Source organism: Salvelinus fontinalis, chromosome 2 (genome assembly GCF_029448725.1).
Source record: "Salvelinus fontinalis isolate EN_2023a chromosome 2, ASM2944872v1, whole genome shotgun sequence".
In the NCBI taxonomy this organism is placed as follows: domain Eukaryota; kingdom Metazoa; phylum Chordata; class Actinopteri; order Salmoniformes; family Salmonidae; genus Salvelinus; species Salvelinus fontinalis.
Window position 1 is genome coordinate 6,290,488 of NC_074666.1, and position 13,125 is coordinate 6,303,612.

At 44.8% G+C, this 13,125-nt stretch overlaps 1 protein-coding gene across 2 annotated transcripts in view; it reads right to left on the minus strand.

Annotated features, from left to right (window-relative positions):
• The window catches only part of LOC129810819 (tyrosine-protein kinase JAK2-like), a 69,157-nt gene extending 56,759 nt beyond the window's left edge, over positions 1-12,398 (minus strand). Inside the window, exon 1 of one of the 2 annotated variants that reach the window (XM_055861750.1) lies at positions 12,118-12,397. In XM_055861750.1, the coding sequence (XP_055717725.1) occupies positions 12,118-12,178 (61 nt within the window). In that variant the 5' untranslated portion in view covers positions 12,179-12,397. Of the gene's footprint in view, positions 1-12,117 lie in introns of both variants that reach the window. The other variant, XM_055861757.1, reaches the window with a different exon arrangement.
• Between the last annotated feature and the right edge of the window lie 727 nt (positions 12,399-13,125).

The following is a 13,125-nucleotide window of genomic DNA, read 5'->3' on the forward strand; positions in this document are numbered from 1 at the left end:
ATACCACATTAAGGCCAATCGCAACCAGAAAGAGTCGTACATTCGTCTTCCTGCTACAATTAATGGGTTAAATGCAGGGGAGGGTACAGTAATCACATCTAAGCTGACAGTGCTACTCTTGGGATGGCAAACTACAATATGTCTGGAGCTAAGGGTCTTGTTCTGGAGTCTTTGTTCAGCGACAGGCCTGATTTGAGGGTGGCTAGCTGGGATTCGTACAGAACAGTACAGGGGACAGGCCCATGTGAGCTGGCCTCGACTGGCAGAGCTCAGATGGTACTGCTGGGGAGGCCTGACAAGCCCATTTAGCATCAGCAGCCGTCTGGAATTAGGCCTAATCTGTGATAAATAGCGAGCCAGGAAAGCACATTACGCCTATCCTACACCATCGACATGAGCAAGAGCAAACAGCCTCAGGCGGATATAAGATAGAAATCGGAATTAAAAAAAATAATATATATTTTTTTTAAAGTCCAGGGAATGTTCTAGAAACTAAAATGTAGCCTAATTAGGGTGTACTGTTTGCATTCCTTATTGATTTACTGTAGTGGCATCTCATCGGGATTTGCTCGATGACTTCTAGATGCCATGTTGGGAAGCAAACAATTATCTGCAGGTAGCAAGATTGATGCTGCTTTGCTGAGTCAGCGACCACCACCTACCTCAGATTGAAACCTGATGATTCATAGGTAAGCGGTCGTCAGCCTAAAGCTGAAGGATAGAAAAGTACTGGGAAATAGCATGAGTAACAGCACCAGAGGGACAGTGTAATCATGTCAAACGGTAGGCTTGCATCATCGCTCTGATATAGTTGGTGGATCATATACTCTGCCTCATCTCCTCTCTCTCTCGGATTGCTTTTGTATCACTGTTTATCAATACATCTTATTATAAAAGTATGGTTATTATACATTATGGATATCAGAATTGTTGGTGTAATTACAGGATCTTAAAATTGTATTTTTGTATCATCTTTGTTCCACCATGTGAAACATCTAACTGGTCACTGCAACTGTAAAGAAATGTGCAAATTGCTACCTTTACACAACAGATAGATGTCTACCCCCATCGTAACCAGGTATGACATGGGAACAACAGTGAGTATATATACAGTAGGTTATATGTTGTACTTAAATAAATACAGTTATACAAGGGCAATTCCACATTAACAGTTCGACACCGAGCGTGCTTCTCAATATGCATACTACTGTGCTTCACACTCTTATGCTCCGAGTGCATTCTCCGATGACTTTTTCTTGATTACGTTCATGAGGACGAGAGTGTGGAGAACATATAAAACCTTCCATTTGATAAGCACTCCCCCTACTGTATTACCTCACGCTGAGCAGCACTCCCCCCTACTGTATTACCTCACGCTGAGCAGCACTCCCCCCTACTGTATTACCTCACGCTGAGCAGCACTCCCCCCTACTGTATTACCTCACGCTGAGCAGCACTCCCCCCTACTGTATTACCTCACGCTGAGCAGCACTCCCCCCTACTGTATTACCTCACGCTGAGCAGCACTCCCCCTACTGTATTACCTCACGCTGAGCAGCACTCCCCCCTACTGTATTACCTCACGCTGAGCAGCACTCCCCCCTACTGTATTACCTCACGCTGAGCAGCACTCCCCCCTACTGTATTACCTCACGCTGAGCAGCACTCCCCCTACTGTATTACCTCACGCTGAGCAGCACTCCCCCCTACTGTATTACCTCACGCTGAGCAGCACTCCCCCCTACTGTATTACCTCACGCTGAGCAGCACTCCCCCTACTGTATTACCTCACGCTGAGCAGCACTCCCCCCTACTGTATTACCTCACGCTGAGCAGCACTCCCCCTACTGTATTACCTCACGCTGAGCAGCACTCCCCCTACTGTATTACCTCACGCTGAGCAGCACTCCCCCCTACTGTATTACCTCACGCTGAGCAGCACTCCCCCTACTGTATTACCTCACGCTGAGCAGCACTCCCCCCTACTGTATTACCTCACGCTGAGCAGCACTCCCCCTACTGTATTACCTCATGCTGAGCAGCACTCCCCCTACTGTATTACCTCACGCTGCGCAGCACTCCCCCTACTGTATTACCTCACGCTGAGCAGCACTCCCCCCTACTGTATTACCTCACGCTGAGCAGCACTCCCCTTACTGTATTACCTCACGCTGAGCAGCACTCCCCCCTACTGTATTACCTCAAGCTGAGCAGCACTCCCCCATACTGTATTACCTCACGCTGAGCAGCACTCCCCCCTACTGTATTACCTCACGCTGAGCAGCACTCCCCCTACTGTATTACCTCACGCAGAGCAGCACTCCCCCTTACTGTATTACCTCACGCTGAGCAGCAGTCCCCTTACTGTATTACCTCACGCTGAGCAGCACTCCCCCTACTGTATTACCTCACGCTGAGCAGCACTCCCCCTACTGTATTACCTCACGCTGAGCAGCACTCCCCCTACTGTATTACCTCACGCTGAGTAGCACTCCCCCTACTGTATTACCTCACGCTGAGCAGCAGTCCCCTTACTGTATTACCTCACGCTGAGCAGCACTCCCCCTACTGTATTACCTCACGCTGAGCAGCACTCCCACCTACTGTATTACCTCACGCTGAACCTTCTTCCAGTCAGGACATTGACAACAATAGAGACCAAACAAGATATAGACAAAGCAAATGTTTTACTTAATAATAATCAACTAGCTATATGCGAATCATAATAATCTAGCAAACCAGATTGCTTAACAGGCAGAAATTACCTCAAACTAAATGTTTAACAAGGTAGATGTCAATTCTTTGTGCGTAGCTAGCTAGCTAGCTAGCTACCAATTCTTTGTGGCCATTTAGCTGGCTAACAATAGTAGCTAGCCAGTTCGCCCAATTGAGTTACTATGGGCTTGCGATCGTCACACACTACAGTGGGTATTGTAGACAGGTAAACCTGCCAAAATTAACACAGTACGTATTTGTTAACGTATCAAGATAAAATATAGTAGTCAAGCAAAATATGTTATGTGAATGGGCAATATTTCATTCTGAAGTCAGAGTTTATTTTCTCTCGCTTCAGCTCAAATAATGTCCGCCATTGATTTCCATTGAAGCTTGCATCTATGCATTCTTCAAAACATGTACAAAAGGATTCCACATCAGAGAAGTGTCCCTCCGTGCTCTGTTTCACATACTTTGATTTGGACTCATCCTCCGACCCTCCTGTGCTCGGACAGTAGTATGCATTTTGAGGAACACCCCCAAGACTCAGATTTTTTCACTTTAAAATGCATGTCAAACAAATACCAATGATAGCAAAGTTAAACAAACCATACAACTCCATGCACAAGGACTACTTTAGTACAATTTTCACGGAACATTTTACCAGAACACATTTACTTGAAGAACAGTGCGGATGCAAAGTTAGATAAACGAATGACGGCACAAACAGCGCAAATCGTCATTCTGTTACCAAACTTAGCATTTTCATGTCTCAGGGTCACTATTACCGTGGTAAATCGCCCATAAGAGACATCACCACACATCACATAACATTGCTGCCAAACCTCTTACAGTACGTGACCCAGGACATATTAAAAAAAGGGCCTCCTACCTACAGTACATGAAGCATCTTCAACACTCCTACTCTGAGACGCTTGATACACAACCCCTGGTTTCAAACAGTGTAGCTCAATTGTCTTTCTCAAAGAGGACCTTGCCCTATAGACCCAAAACTTAGATTCTCAAACTTGCCCACAAAACTTCAGCCTGTATTGGTGTACCGTTGTGTGGCCAGACTAATGATGTGACGGATCTTGAATGGTCCAGAATGAAATGACCTGAAATAAACTTGAAGTATGAATGAACCGATATGGAAGCACATCTGAAATGCTGATCTCAACAGACTGTGTGCAGTTCATGTATAGGACTAATGTATGAATGACATAGACTATGCAACCAGAAAATGATCTGCTCATATTTGATCTTAGCATGCTGTAAGCCTACAGTGCACTTTCAGTCTACCTTGCTACCTATGTGTGCACTGACACAAAGTCCAAGGGTACACATGCTATACATGAGAAGAGGTCATATGGTTTGAATAAGTAGGCCTAAATAGTTTTACTGCTGTCAACACATGCTGTATCCTAGGTCAAAAATATATATATATCTCAGCACACAGAGGAGAGGTAGGCAACTCATTTGCAGTGCTACTGCAGCCCAGTGTGTGTAGCGTTGTAAACCTAACTGCCAGTCTTCATGTTAGCATTGCCATAAGAAGCTAGGCTCCCTTGCCTCCAACCCAGATATTGGCACTCCTATAAAATATATATACATTTCAGAAAGTATTCAAGGGTTTCCATGATATGCAACTTTGACAAATTAAGGCTAGTGATAAATCTTTAAATTGGTACAGCGAAACTAGGCTACACTGCCTTCTTCTGTCAAGATGATGACTACATGCTCCTGGGCAGGTTCCGTGTGCTCCTGGGCAGGTTCCGTGTGCTCCTGGGCAGGTTCCGTGTGCTCCTGGGCAGGTTCCGTGTGCTCCTGGGCAGGTTCCGTGTGCTCCTGGGCAGGTTCCGTGTGCTCCTGGGCAGGTTCCGTGTGCTCCTGGGCAGGTTCCGTGTGCTCCTGGGCAGGTTCTGTGTGCTCCTGGGTAGGTTCTGTGTGTTTTTAACTGTAGTTACTTACTGGGTATGCTGTGATCATATCTATACACATGTTATATGATCTGTATGTTTTCATTGGAACCCAGGACTCCCTGGAAAACAGTGGCAATTGTTACTGACTATCCTGGCTAAATAAATCAAACTCATTGCACTCAGGTGCTTACTGCCATTATGCTTGCTGCCATTATGCTTGCTGCCATTATGCTTGCTGCCATTATGCTTGCTGCCATTATGCTTGCTGCCATTATGCTTGCTGCCATTATGTTTCATAACCATAAAGATGCAAACCACACACAGGCTAAACAAGGTCCACATAAACATGTTTCAGGGTCCTCTGCGTCACACCACAGCTTGTTATTGTGCTTCACTTTTGCACTGTGGTGTCCCTGCAGACCGACAACAGACCGACGACGGCAGGAGAGAAAGAAAAACGTGAACATAAGGTTGGCATGTAAACAGACTGCCTTAACCTTAATGTGACTATTTACGCAGCACTTTGACACTTCCTCTATTAGAACTCCTACGCCTCTCTTAAAAAGGTCCAGAATGCACAGCTCCCGTCACATAGACAGTAGCCCAGAAAGAGCTGAACATGCCCTTCCTCTATGTTAAGCAACATTGAAAAGTGAACTGACGCCACTTCACACGGTTGTTGTTCAGTCTCATACGTCATCAACTGAGCTAGTCTAAAATCTATATTTCTACAGCTGTTTGAACTCCTAAAGGTGGGTGGAGTTAATCAAAGGGTGTCCCCAAATAGCACCCTATTCCCTATATAGCACACTACTTTTTGACAAGAGCCCTATTGGGAATAGGGTGACATTTGGGGCAGCCACGCCAATGTCAATTAGGCTAGCTCAGTGTTCCCTCCGCAGTCTCCACGCCAATGTCAATTAGGTTAGCTCAGTGTTCCCTCCGCAGTCTCCACGCCAATGTCAATTAGGCTAGCTCAGTGTTCCCTCCGCAGTCTCCACGCCAATGTCAATTAGGCTAGCTCAGTGTTCCCTCCGCAGTCTCCACGCCAATGTCAATTAGGCTAGCTCAGTGTTCCCTCCGCAGTCTCCACGCCAATGTCAATTAGGCTAGCTCAGTGTTCCCTCCGCAGTCTCCACGCCAATGTCAATTAGGCTAGCTCAGTGTTCCCTCCGCAGTCTCCACGCCAATGTCAATTAGGCTAGCTCAGTGTTCCCTCCGCAGTCTCAACGCCAATGTCAATTAGGCTAGCTCAGTGTTCCCTCCGCAGTCTCCACACCAATGTCAATTAGGTTAGCTCAGTGTTCCCTCCGCAGTCTCCACACCAATGTCAATTAGGTTCGCTCAGTGTTCCCTCTGCAATCTCCACACCAATGTCAATTAGGTTAGCTCAGTGTTCCCTCCGCAGTCTCTGTTTTGGTGAAACAATACAAAACATGCTGCATGGGGTTCTCCCTGATAAATCCTCTAAACTACCAACCCCCTCACTTGTTTAGATCACACACACACACACACAATATGGCAACACACAACTCTGTACATACCCCTAGTTTGTCAATGGTGTTTTGCTGTTATCGGCCCGCAGGCAGAGAGAGTTAGCCTACTTGTTCCAGGCTTATCAGGGCTTTGGGGGAAACTGGGGTCAACCACTATCCCTGTAGCCAGACTATGTCCTGTAGGCTGCCCTGCCTTGATGTCACATGGCTTGCTATATCGACTCTAATGGGTCTACAACTCTTACAAATGCTCCCGTCCTCGGTCCCGTCACCGACCTAATGTCAAAAGGAGCCTCATGCACTGCATCCGAGGCATATTCACAGAGTACTACCACTGGACACGGAATTCATGAGCAGGATGTTGTAAAGACGCAAACGCTTGTGTAAAGATGACAGGCAGCGCACGACAACGAGGAAGCTGCTCAAACACCCTTCTTCACAGGCTGCTGTAGGGTGAGGTGGTAGCAACTCGCAAGGCCCCCAACCAACTCCACAATCAGGTCAATCACAAGGCATTATGGCAGAGAAACATTGACAGAATGTTCCATGGTTAGGTTGAGCGGTGGCTCGGTATAACTACCATACCAGCCAGGGGTATTCAGATCTTACCCTACGACATCCAGACTACTGCTGGTTCTGTTCTACCTGATAATGAATTGAACCCACCAGTCCATGAGAAGAGGGGAAGACTGAAAAAAAAAAAACAGTGGAAATGGCTTGGAGGTCAAGATTTGAATTTGTGGGCACTATACACAGGAAGCTATAGGGGCAAGGTGAGGGGAAGCCCCATAATGCTGCATTATGGCAGAGGAACATTGACATCATGTTAGTTTTCAGGCAAGGGATGTGGGATAAGGGGCTTTGAGACTTGTACTGATTAGGCTACTTCTGCCATGCAAGAGACAGCAGCTCCGAGTTGACCTGTGGTTGTCAGGTCTGCTACCTGGGATAATCCTCTCACACAGCTAAGTCAGTTTGTTTCATCCAACAAATACTGTGGGTCCTCTATGCTGGCTGACGCAAGCCAACAAAGCCAATCAGATGTCCTGTGAGAGAAACGAAGGACTGGCACTCAACTAGTTGTATTGTGTGCTGTATAGGGGAGAAGTGACCAATGAGTGGACACTTGATCATCATACTTGCATAGAAACTGAAAGCTGCAAATACTCTGAACAAAAATATAAAGGCAACAGGTAAAGTGTTGGTCCCGTGTTTCATGAGAGCTGAAATAAAACATCACCAAATTTTCCCCATACACACAAAGAGCTTATTTCTCTCAAAATGTTGTAAACACATTATTTACATCCATGTTAGTGAGCATTTCTCCTTTGCCAAGAGAATCCATCCACCTGACTGGTGTGGCATATCATGAAGCTGATAAAAAAAAGCATGATCATTACACAGGTGCATCTGGAGGCGAAAGAAACACCTGTTTAGGTGAGGTGCTGGCTAGCGGAGTAGAACACCTGTTTAGGTGAGGTGCTGGCTAGCGGAGTAGAACGCCTGTTTAGGTGAGGTGCTGGCTAGCGGAGTAGAACGCCTGTTTAGGTGAGGTGCTGGCTAGCGGAGTAGAACGCCTGTTTAGGTGAGGTGCTGGCTAGCGGTGTAGAACACCTGTTTAGGTGAGGTGCTGGCTAGCGGAGTAGAACACCTGTTTAGGTGAGGTGCTGGCTAGCGGAGTAGAACACCTGTTTAGGTGAGGTGCTGGCTAGCGGAGTAGAACGCCTGTTTAGGTGAGGTGCTGGCTAGCGGAGTAGAACACCTGTTTAGGTGAGGTGCTGGCTAGCGGAGTAGAACACCTGTTTAGGTGAGGTGCTGGCTAGCGGAGTAGAACACTTGAAAAAGAAAAAGGAGAGTCTCACACTCTAGGAGCTCAGATGCAATAATTTAATTACCTAATAACCAACGTTTCGACAAACAAGCTGTCTTCATCAGGGTATAATGACAAACACTGCGGGCCACTAGTTTATATAGTGTCAAAGGATACACAGGTGTCTGTAATCATGGCCGGGTGTGGCTTGATATCATTTGTTAATTTACAGATACAAATAGAACATATAAAAAAACGAATGGGTAGCATACGATCATAGATACAATTTGGCTAGTAGTGAGGACATCAAAACTATGAAATAACACATATGGAATCATGTATTAACCAAAAAAAAATGTTACAGTTTTTTTATATTTGATATTCTTGAAAGTAGCCAATGTTTGCCTTGACGACAGCTTTGCACACTCTCAACCAGCTTCACCTGGAATGCTTTTCCAACAGTCTTGGAGTTCCCACATATGCTGAACACTTGTTGGCTGTTTTTACCTCAGTCTGCAATCCAACTCATCCCAAACCATCTCAATTGGGTTGAGGTCAGGTGATTGTGAAGGCCAGGTCACCTGATGCATCTCCATCACTCTCCTTCTAGGTCAAATAGCTCTTACACAGCCTGAAGGTGGGTTGGGTCATTGTCTTGTTGAAAAACAAATGATAGTGGGACTAAGCCCAAACCAGATGGGATGGCGTATTGCTGCAGAATGCTGTGGTATCCATATTGGTTAAGTGTGCCTTGAATTCTAAATAAAATCACAGATGGCGTCATCAGCAAAGCACCCCCACGCTTCACGGTGGGAACCACACATGCGGAAATCATCCGTTCACCTACACCACGGCGGTTGGAACCAAAAATCAAACCAAAGAACACATTTCCACAGGTCTAATGTCCATTGCTCGTGTTTCTTGGCTCAAGCAAGTCTCTTCTTATTATTGGTGTCCTTTAGTTGTGGTTTCTTTGCAGGAATTCGACCATGAAGGCCTGATTCACGCAGTCTCCTCTGAACAGTTGATGTTGAGATGTGTCTGTTACTTGAACTCTGTGAAGTATTTATTTGGGCTGCAATTTCTGAAGCTGGTAACTCTAATGAACTTATCCTCTACAGTAGAGGTAACTCTGGGTCTTACATTCCTGTGGCAGTCCTCATGAGAGCCAGTTTCATCATAGCACTTGATAGTTTTTGCAACTGCACTTGAAGAAATTTTCAAAGTTCTTGACATTTTCCAGATTGACTGACCTTCATATCTTAAAGTAATGATAGACTGTCGTTTTTCTCAGCTTATTTGAGCTGTTCTTGCCATAATATGGACTTTGTCTTTTACCAAGTAGGGCAATCGTCTGTAAACCACCTCTACCTTGTCACAACACAGCTGATTGGCTCAAACGCATTAAGAAGGTAAGAAATTCCACAAATTAACAAGGCACATCTGTTAATTGAAATGCATTCTAGGTGACTCCTCATGAAGCTGGTTGAGAGAATGCCAAGAGTGTGCAAAGCTGTCATCAAGCCAAAGGGTGGCTACTTTGAAGAATCTGGAATATAAAATATTTTTTGATTTGTTTAACACTTTTTTGGTTACTACATGATTCCATGTGTTGTTTCATAGTTTTGATGTCTTCTCTATTATTCTACAATGTATAAAATAGTAAAAATAAAGAAAAACCCTTGAATGTTAGGTGTTCAAACTTTTAACTGGTACTGTATGTCCATCTCATTAAACACAAGTCTTAGAAGAGGTAGATCTGTCCTATGCTTCCTGTTCTAAAGTTTAATTTATTTTACTTCGGTTTTGTACACCAGCTTTAAACAGCTGAAAATACAATATTTGGGGTTATGGAAAAGATGTCACAGCGGTTTAGATTGTACAATGATTCTCTACACTAAAATTGCCTGTTTTGTCACAATCAGAAATTAAGCGGACTACTAGAATTTTAGTAAATGGCGGTTCTGCATAGCGCATATTTAAGATGCTTTTAGGAAACCAGGCTCAGGGCTTTTGGCACCTCTAGGTTGCTACTCAGTAGCCAGCCAGTAGAGCTCTTGACTTCATGTTCCAGACAGAACACGTTACAACCTTATTCGAAAATGGATATAATTCATTTTTTCCCCCATCAATCTACACACAATACCCGATAATGACAAAAGCGAAAAATAGGTTTTTAGAAATGTTTGCAAATGTTTTAAAAATAAAAAACAGAAATACCTTATTTAAATAAGTATTCAGAACCCTTGCTATGAGACTCAACATTGAGCTCAGGTGCATCCTGTTTCCATTGATCATCCTTGAGATGTTTCTACAGCTTGATTGGAGTCCACCTGTGGTAAATTCAATTGATTGGACATGATTTGGAAAGGCACACGCCTGTCTAGATAAGGTCCCACAGTTGACAGTGCATGTCAGAGCAAAAACGAAGCCATGAGGTCGAAGGAATTTTCTGTAGAGCTCTGAGACATGATTGTGTCAAGGTACAGATCTAGGGACATTTCTGCAGCATTGAAGGTCCCCAAGAACACAGTGGCCTCCATCAATCTTAAATGGAAGAAGTTACAAAACACCAAGACTCTTCCTAGAGCTGGCTGCCCAGCCAAACTGAGCAATCGGGGGAGAAGGGCCTTGGTCAGGGAGGTGACTGACAGAGCTCCAGAGTTCCTCTGGAGATGGGAGAACCTTCCAGAAGGACAACCATCTCTGCAGCACTTCACCAATCAGGCCTTTATGGTAGAGTCGCCAGACGGAAGCCACTCCTCAGTAAAACTCACAACAGCCCACTTGGATTTTGCCAAAAGGCACCTAAAGACTCTCAGACCATGAGAGACAATATTATTTCGTCTGATGATACCTAGATTTAACTATTTGGCCTGAATGCCAAGCATCATGTCTGGAGGAAACCTGGCACCATCCCTACGGTGAAGCATGGTGTTGGCAGTGTCATGCTGTGGGGATATTTTTCAGCAGCAGGGACTGGGAGACTAGTCAGGATCAAGGAAGGAAAAGATGAACTGTGCAAAGTACTGAGAGTTCCTTGATGAAAACCTGCACTCAGGACCTCAGACTGGGGTGAAGGTTCACCTTTCAACAGGACAACGACCCTAAGCACACAGCCAAGACAACGCAGGAGTGGCTTCGGGACAAGTCTCAATGTCCTTGAAATGGCCCAGCCACAGCCCGGACTTGAACCGGATTGAAAATCTCTGGAGACCTGAAAATATCTGTGCAGCAATGCTCCCCATCTAACTTGACAGAGCTTGAGAGGATCTGCAGAGAAGAATGGGAGAAACTCCCCAAATACAGGTGTGCAAAGCTTGTAGTGTCATACACAAGAATTTAATAGCTACCAAAAGGTGCTTCAAACTGAGTAAAGGGTCTGAATACTTATGTAAATGTGATTTTTTTTTTTTTTTTTTTAAATACATTTGCAAAAAGTTCTAAAACTGTTTTAGCTTAATCAATGTGGGTGTGTAGATTGGAGAAAAACGATTTAATACATTTTAGAATAAGGCTGTAACGTGGAAAAAGTCAAGGGGTATGAATACTTTCCCGAATGCACTGTAAATCAGATGCATCACAGATATTGACTGTCCGTGAATCCGCGTATGCAAACCTGAGTAGATTACCTTAAACAATGGTTGGACATCTTGGAAACATTCTCCAGTTCTTATTATACCTCAGTGAGGTGACTCTTCGTTTGGTTCTTAAAACGGTTTCAGTAATGAATACACCCCTGGGCTGGGTTTCCCAAAAGCATCGTAGTACTAAGATTGTCTCTAGTTTCAATGGTTGATCTTAGTACAACGATACTTTTGGGAAACCCAGCCAATGTCTGTCAGTTTCGCAACGCGTTTCCCCAGAAGTATCGGGATGTTGCGCCTCTGCTTGAAAACTGACAAGTGTGTAGGAGGCACTTTGTGCTTGTCTACAGTTCGTGCTCTGAGACTGACTGTGTCACAGTGAATCACTGAAGGAAATAGAAAATAAAATCCCCTTGAATTACTTAATTCCTTAATTTTTTTACTGAAAACAGCCTCACTTGCTAATGTTAACCACCCTGCTGTACAGTTCTCTTTGTAGCAAGTGAAGAGGACTAAACTAGCTAGCTGGTCAGCTAATTTATCTAGTTAACCGATAAGCGATTGACAGCAGCTGTACGGCTACTTACGTGAATGTTGCCCAACAGTTACCGTTTTGAATGTCGTGGTTGTCGCTGTTCCGAATGACATGAGTTTTGCAGAAATCAAGACCGCTAAAGTTACAGTCCGCGTGCTTCACCATCCATTTCGGCTCCTTCGTGTCACATTCATTAAAAGCCAGTAAGGCATTAAACGTGTCTATACCTCGATTGTAATATTCAACTAACTGACAAGGCAATGCCGCAATAGAGTGATCATTGGAAGACACCGACTGCTCGTGCAACGAGAACCGGAAGTGACGACTGTTCAGAGGAGGAGAGGACGATTTTAAGTGGAAATGTCATTGCAAACTTCATTGGAAAACTGTTGTGGAGAAATGGAGGGAGGGGAAACGGTAGGGTGCAATATGTGTGGCTACAGCTCAGACTGCTGGACTTTTGAGTGGAACTTGTTATGTGTAATGACTAGCTAGTGCAGTGTTACTCACTATTTTGTTTTAAGGAGGCCACTTTGGGTTGAGAGAATCATTCAGAGGGCTGCACATATCTTTAATTTGTTGTACTTTTTCTTCCAATATTATCAATTGAGAGCAAATATCGAGCACATGCAATTGATTTGACGTACAGCACATCACAAATATATACATACACACATCAAATAGGCTACGTCACATGTAATAGTTTCTGTCAGGGGCTAGGGTCAGTCTGTTATATCTGGAGTATTTCTCCCGTCTTATCCGGTGTCCTGTGTGAATTTAAGTAAGGTCCCTCTATCTCCCTCCCCTCTCGGAGGACCTGAGCCCTGGGAACATGCCTCAGGACTACCTGGCCTGATGACTCCTTGCTGTCCCCAGTCCACCAGGTCGTGCTGCTGCTCCAGTTTCAACTGTTCTGCCTGCGGCTATGGAACCCTGACCTGTTCACCGGATGTGCTACCTTGTCCCTTCTCTCTCTCTACCACACCTGCTGTCTCTAACTCTGAATGCTCGGCAATGAAAAGCCAACTGACATTTACTCCTGAAATGCTGACCTGTTGCA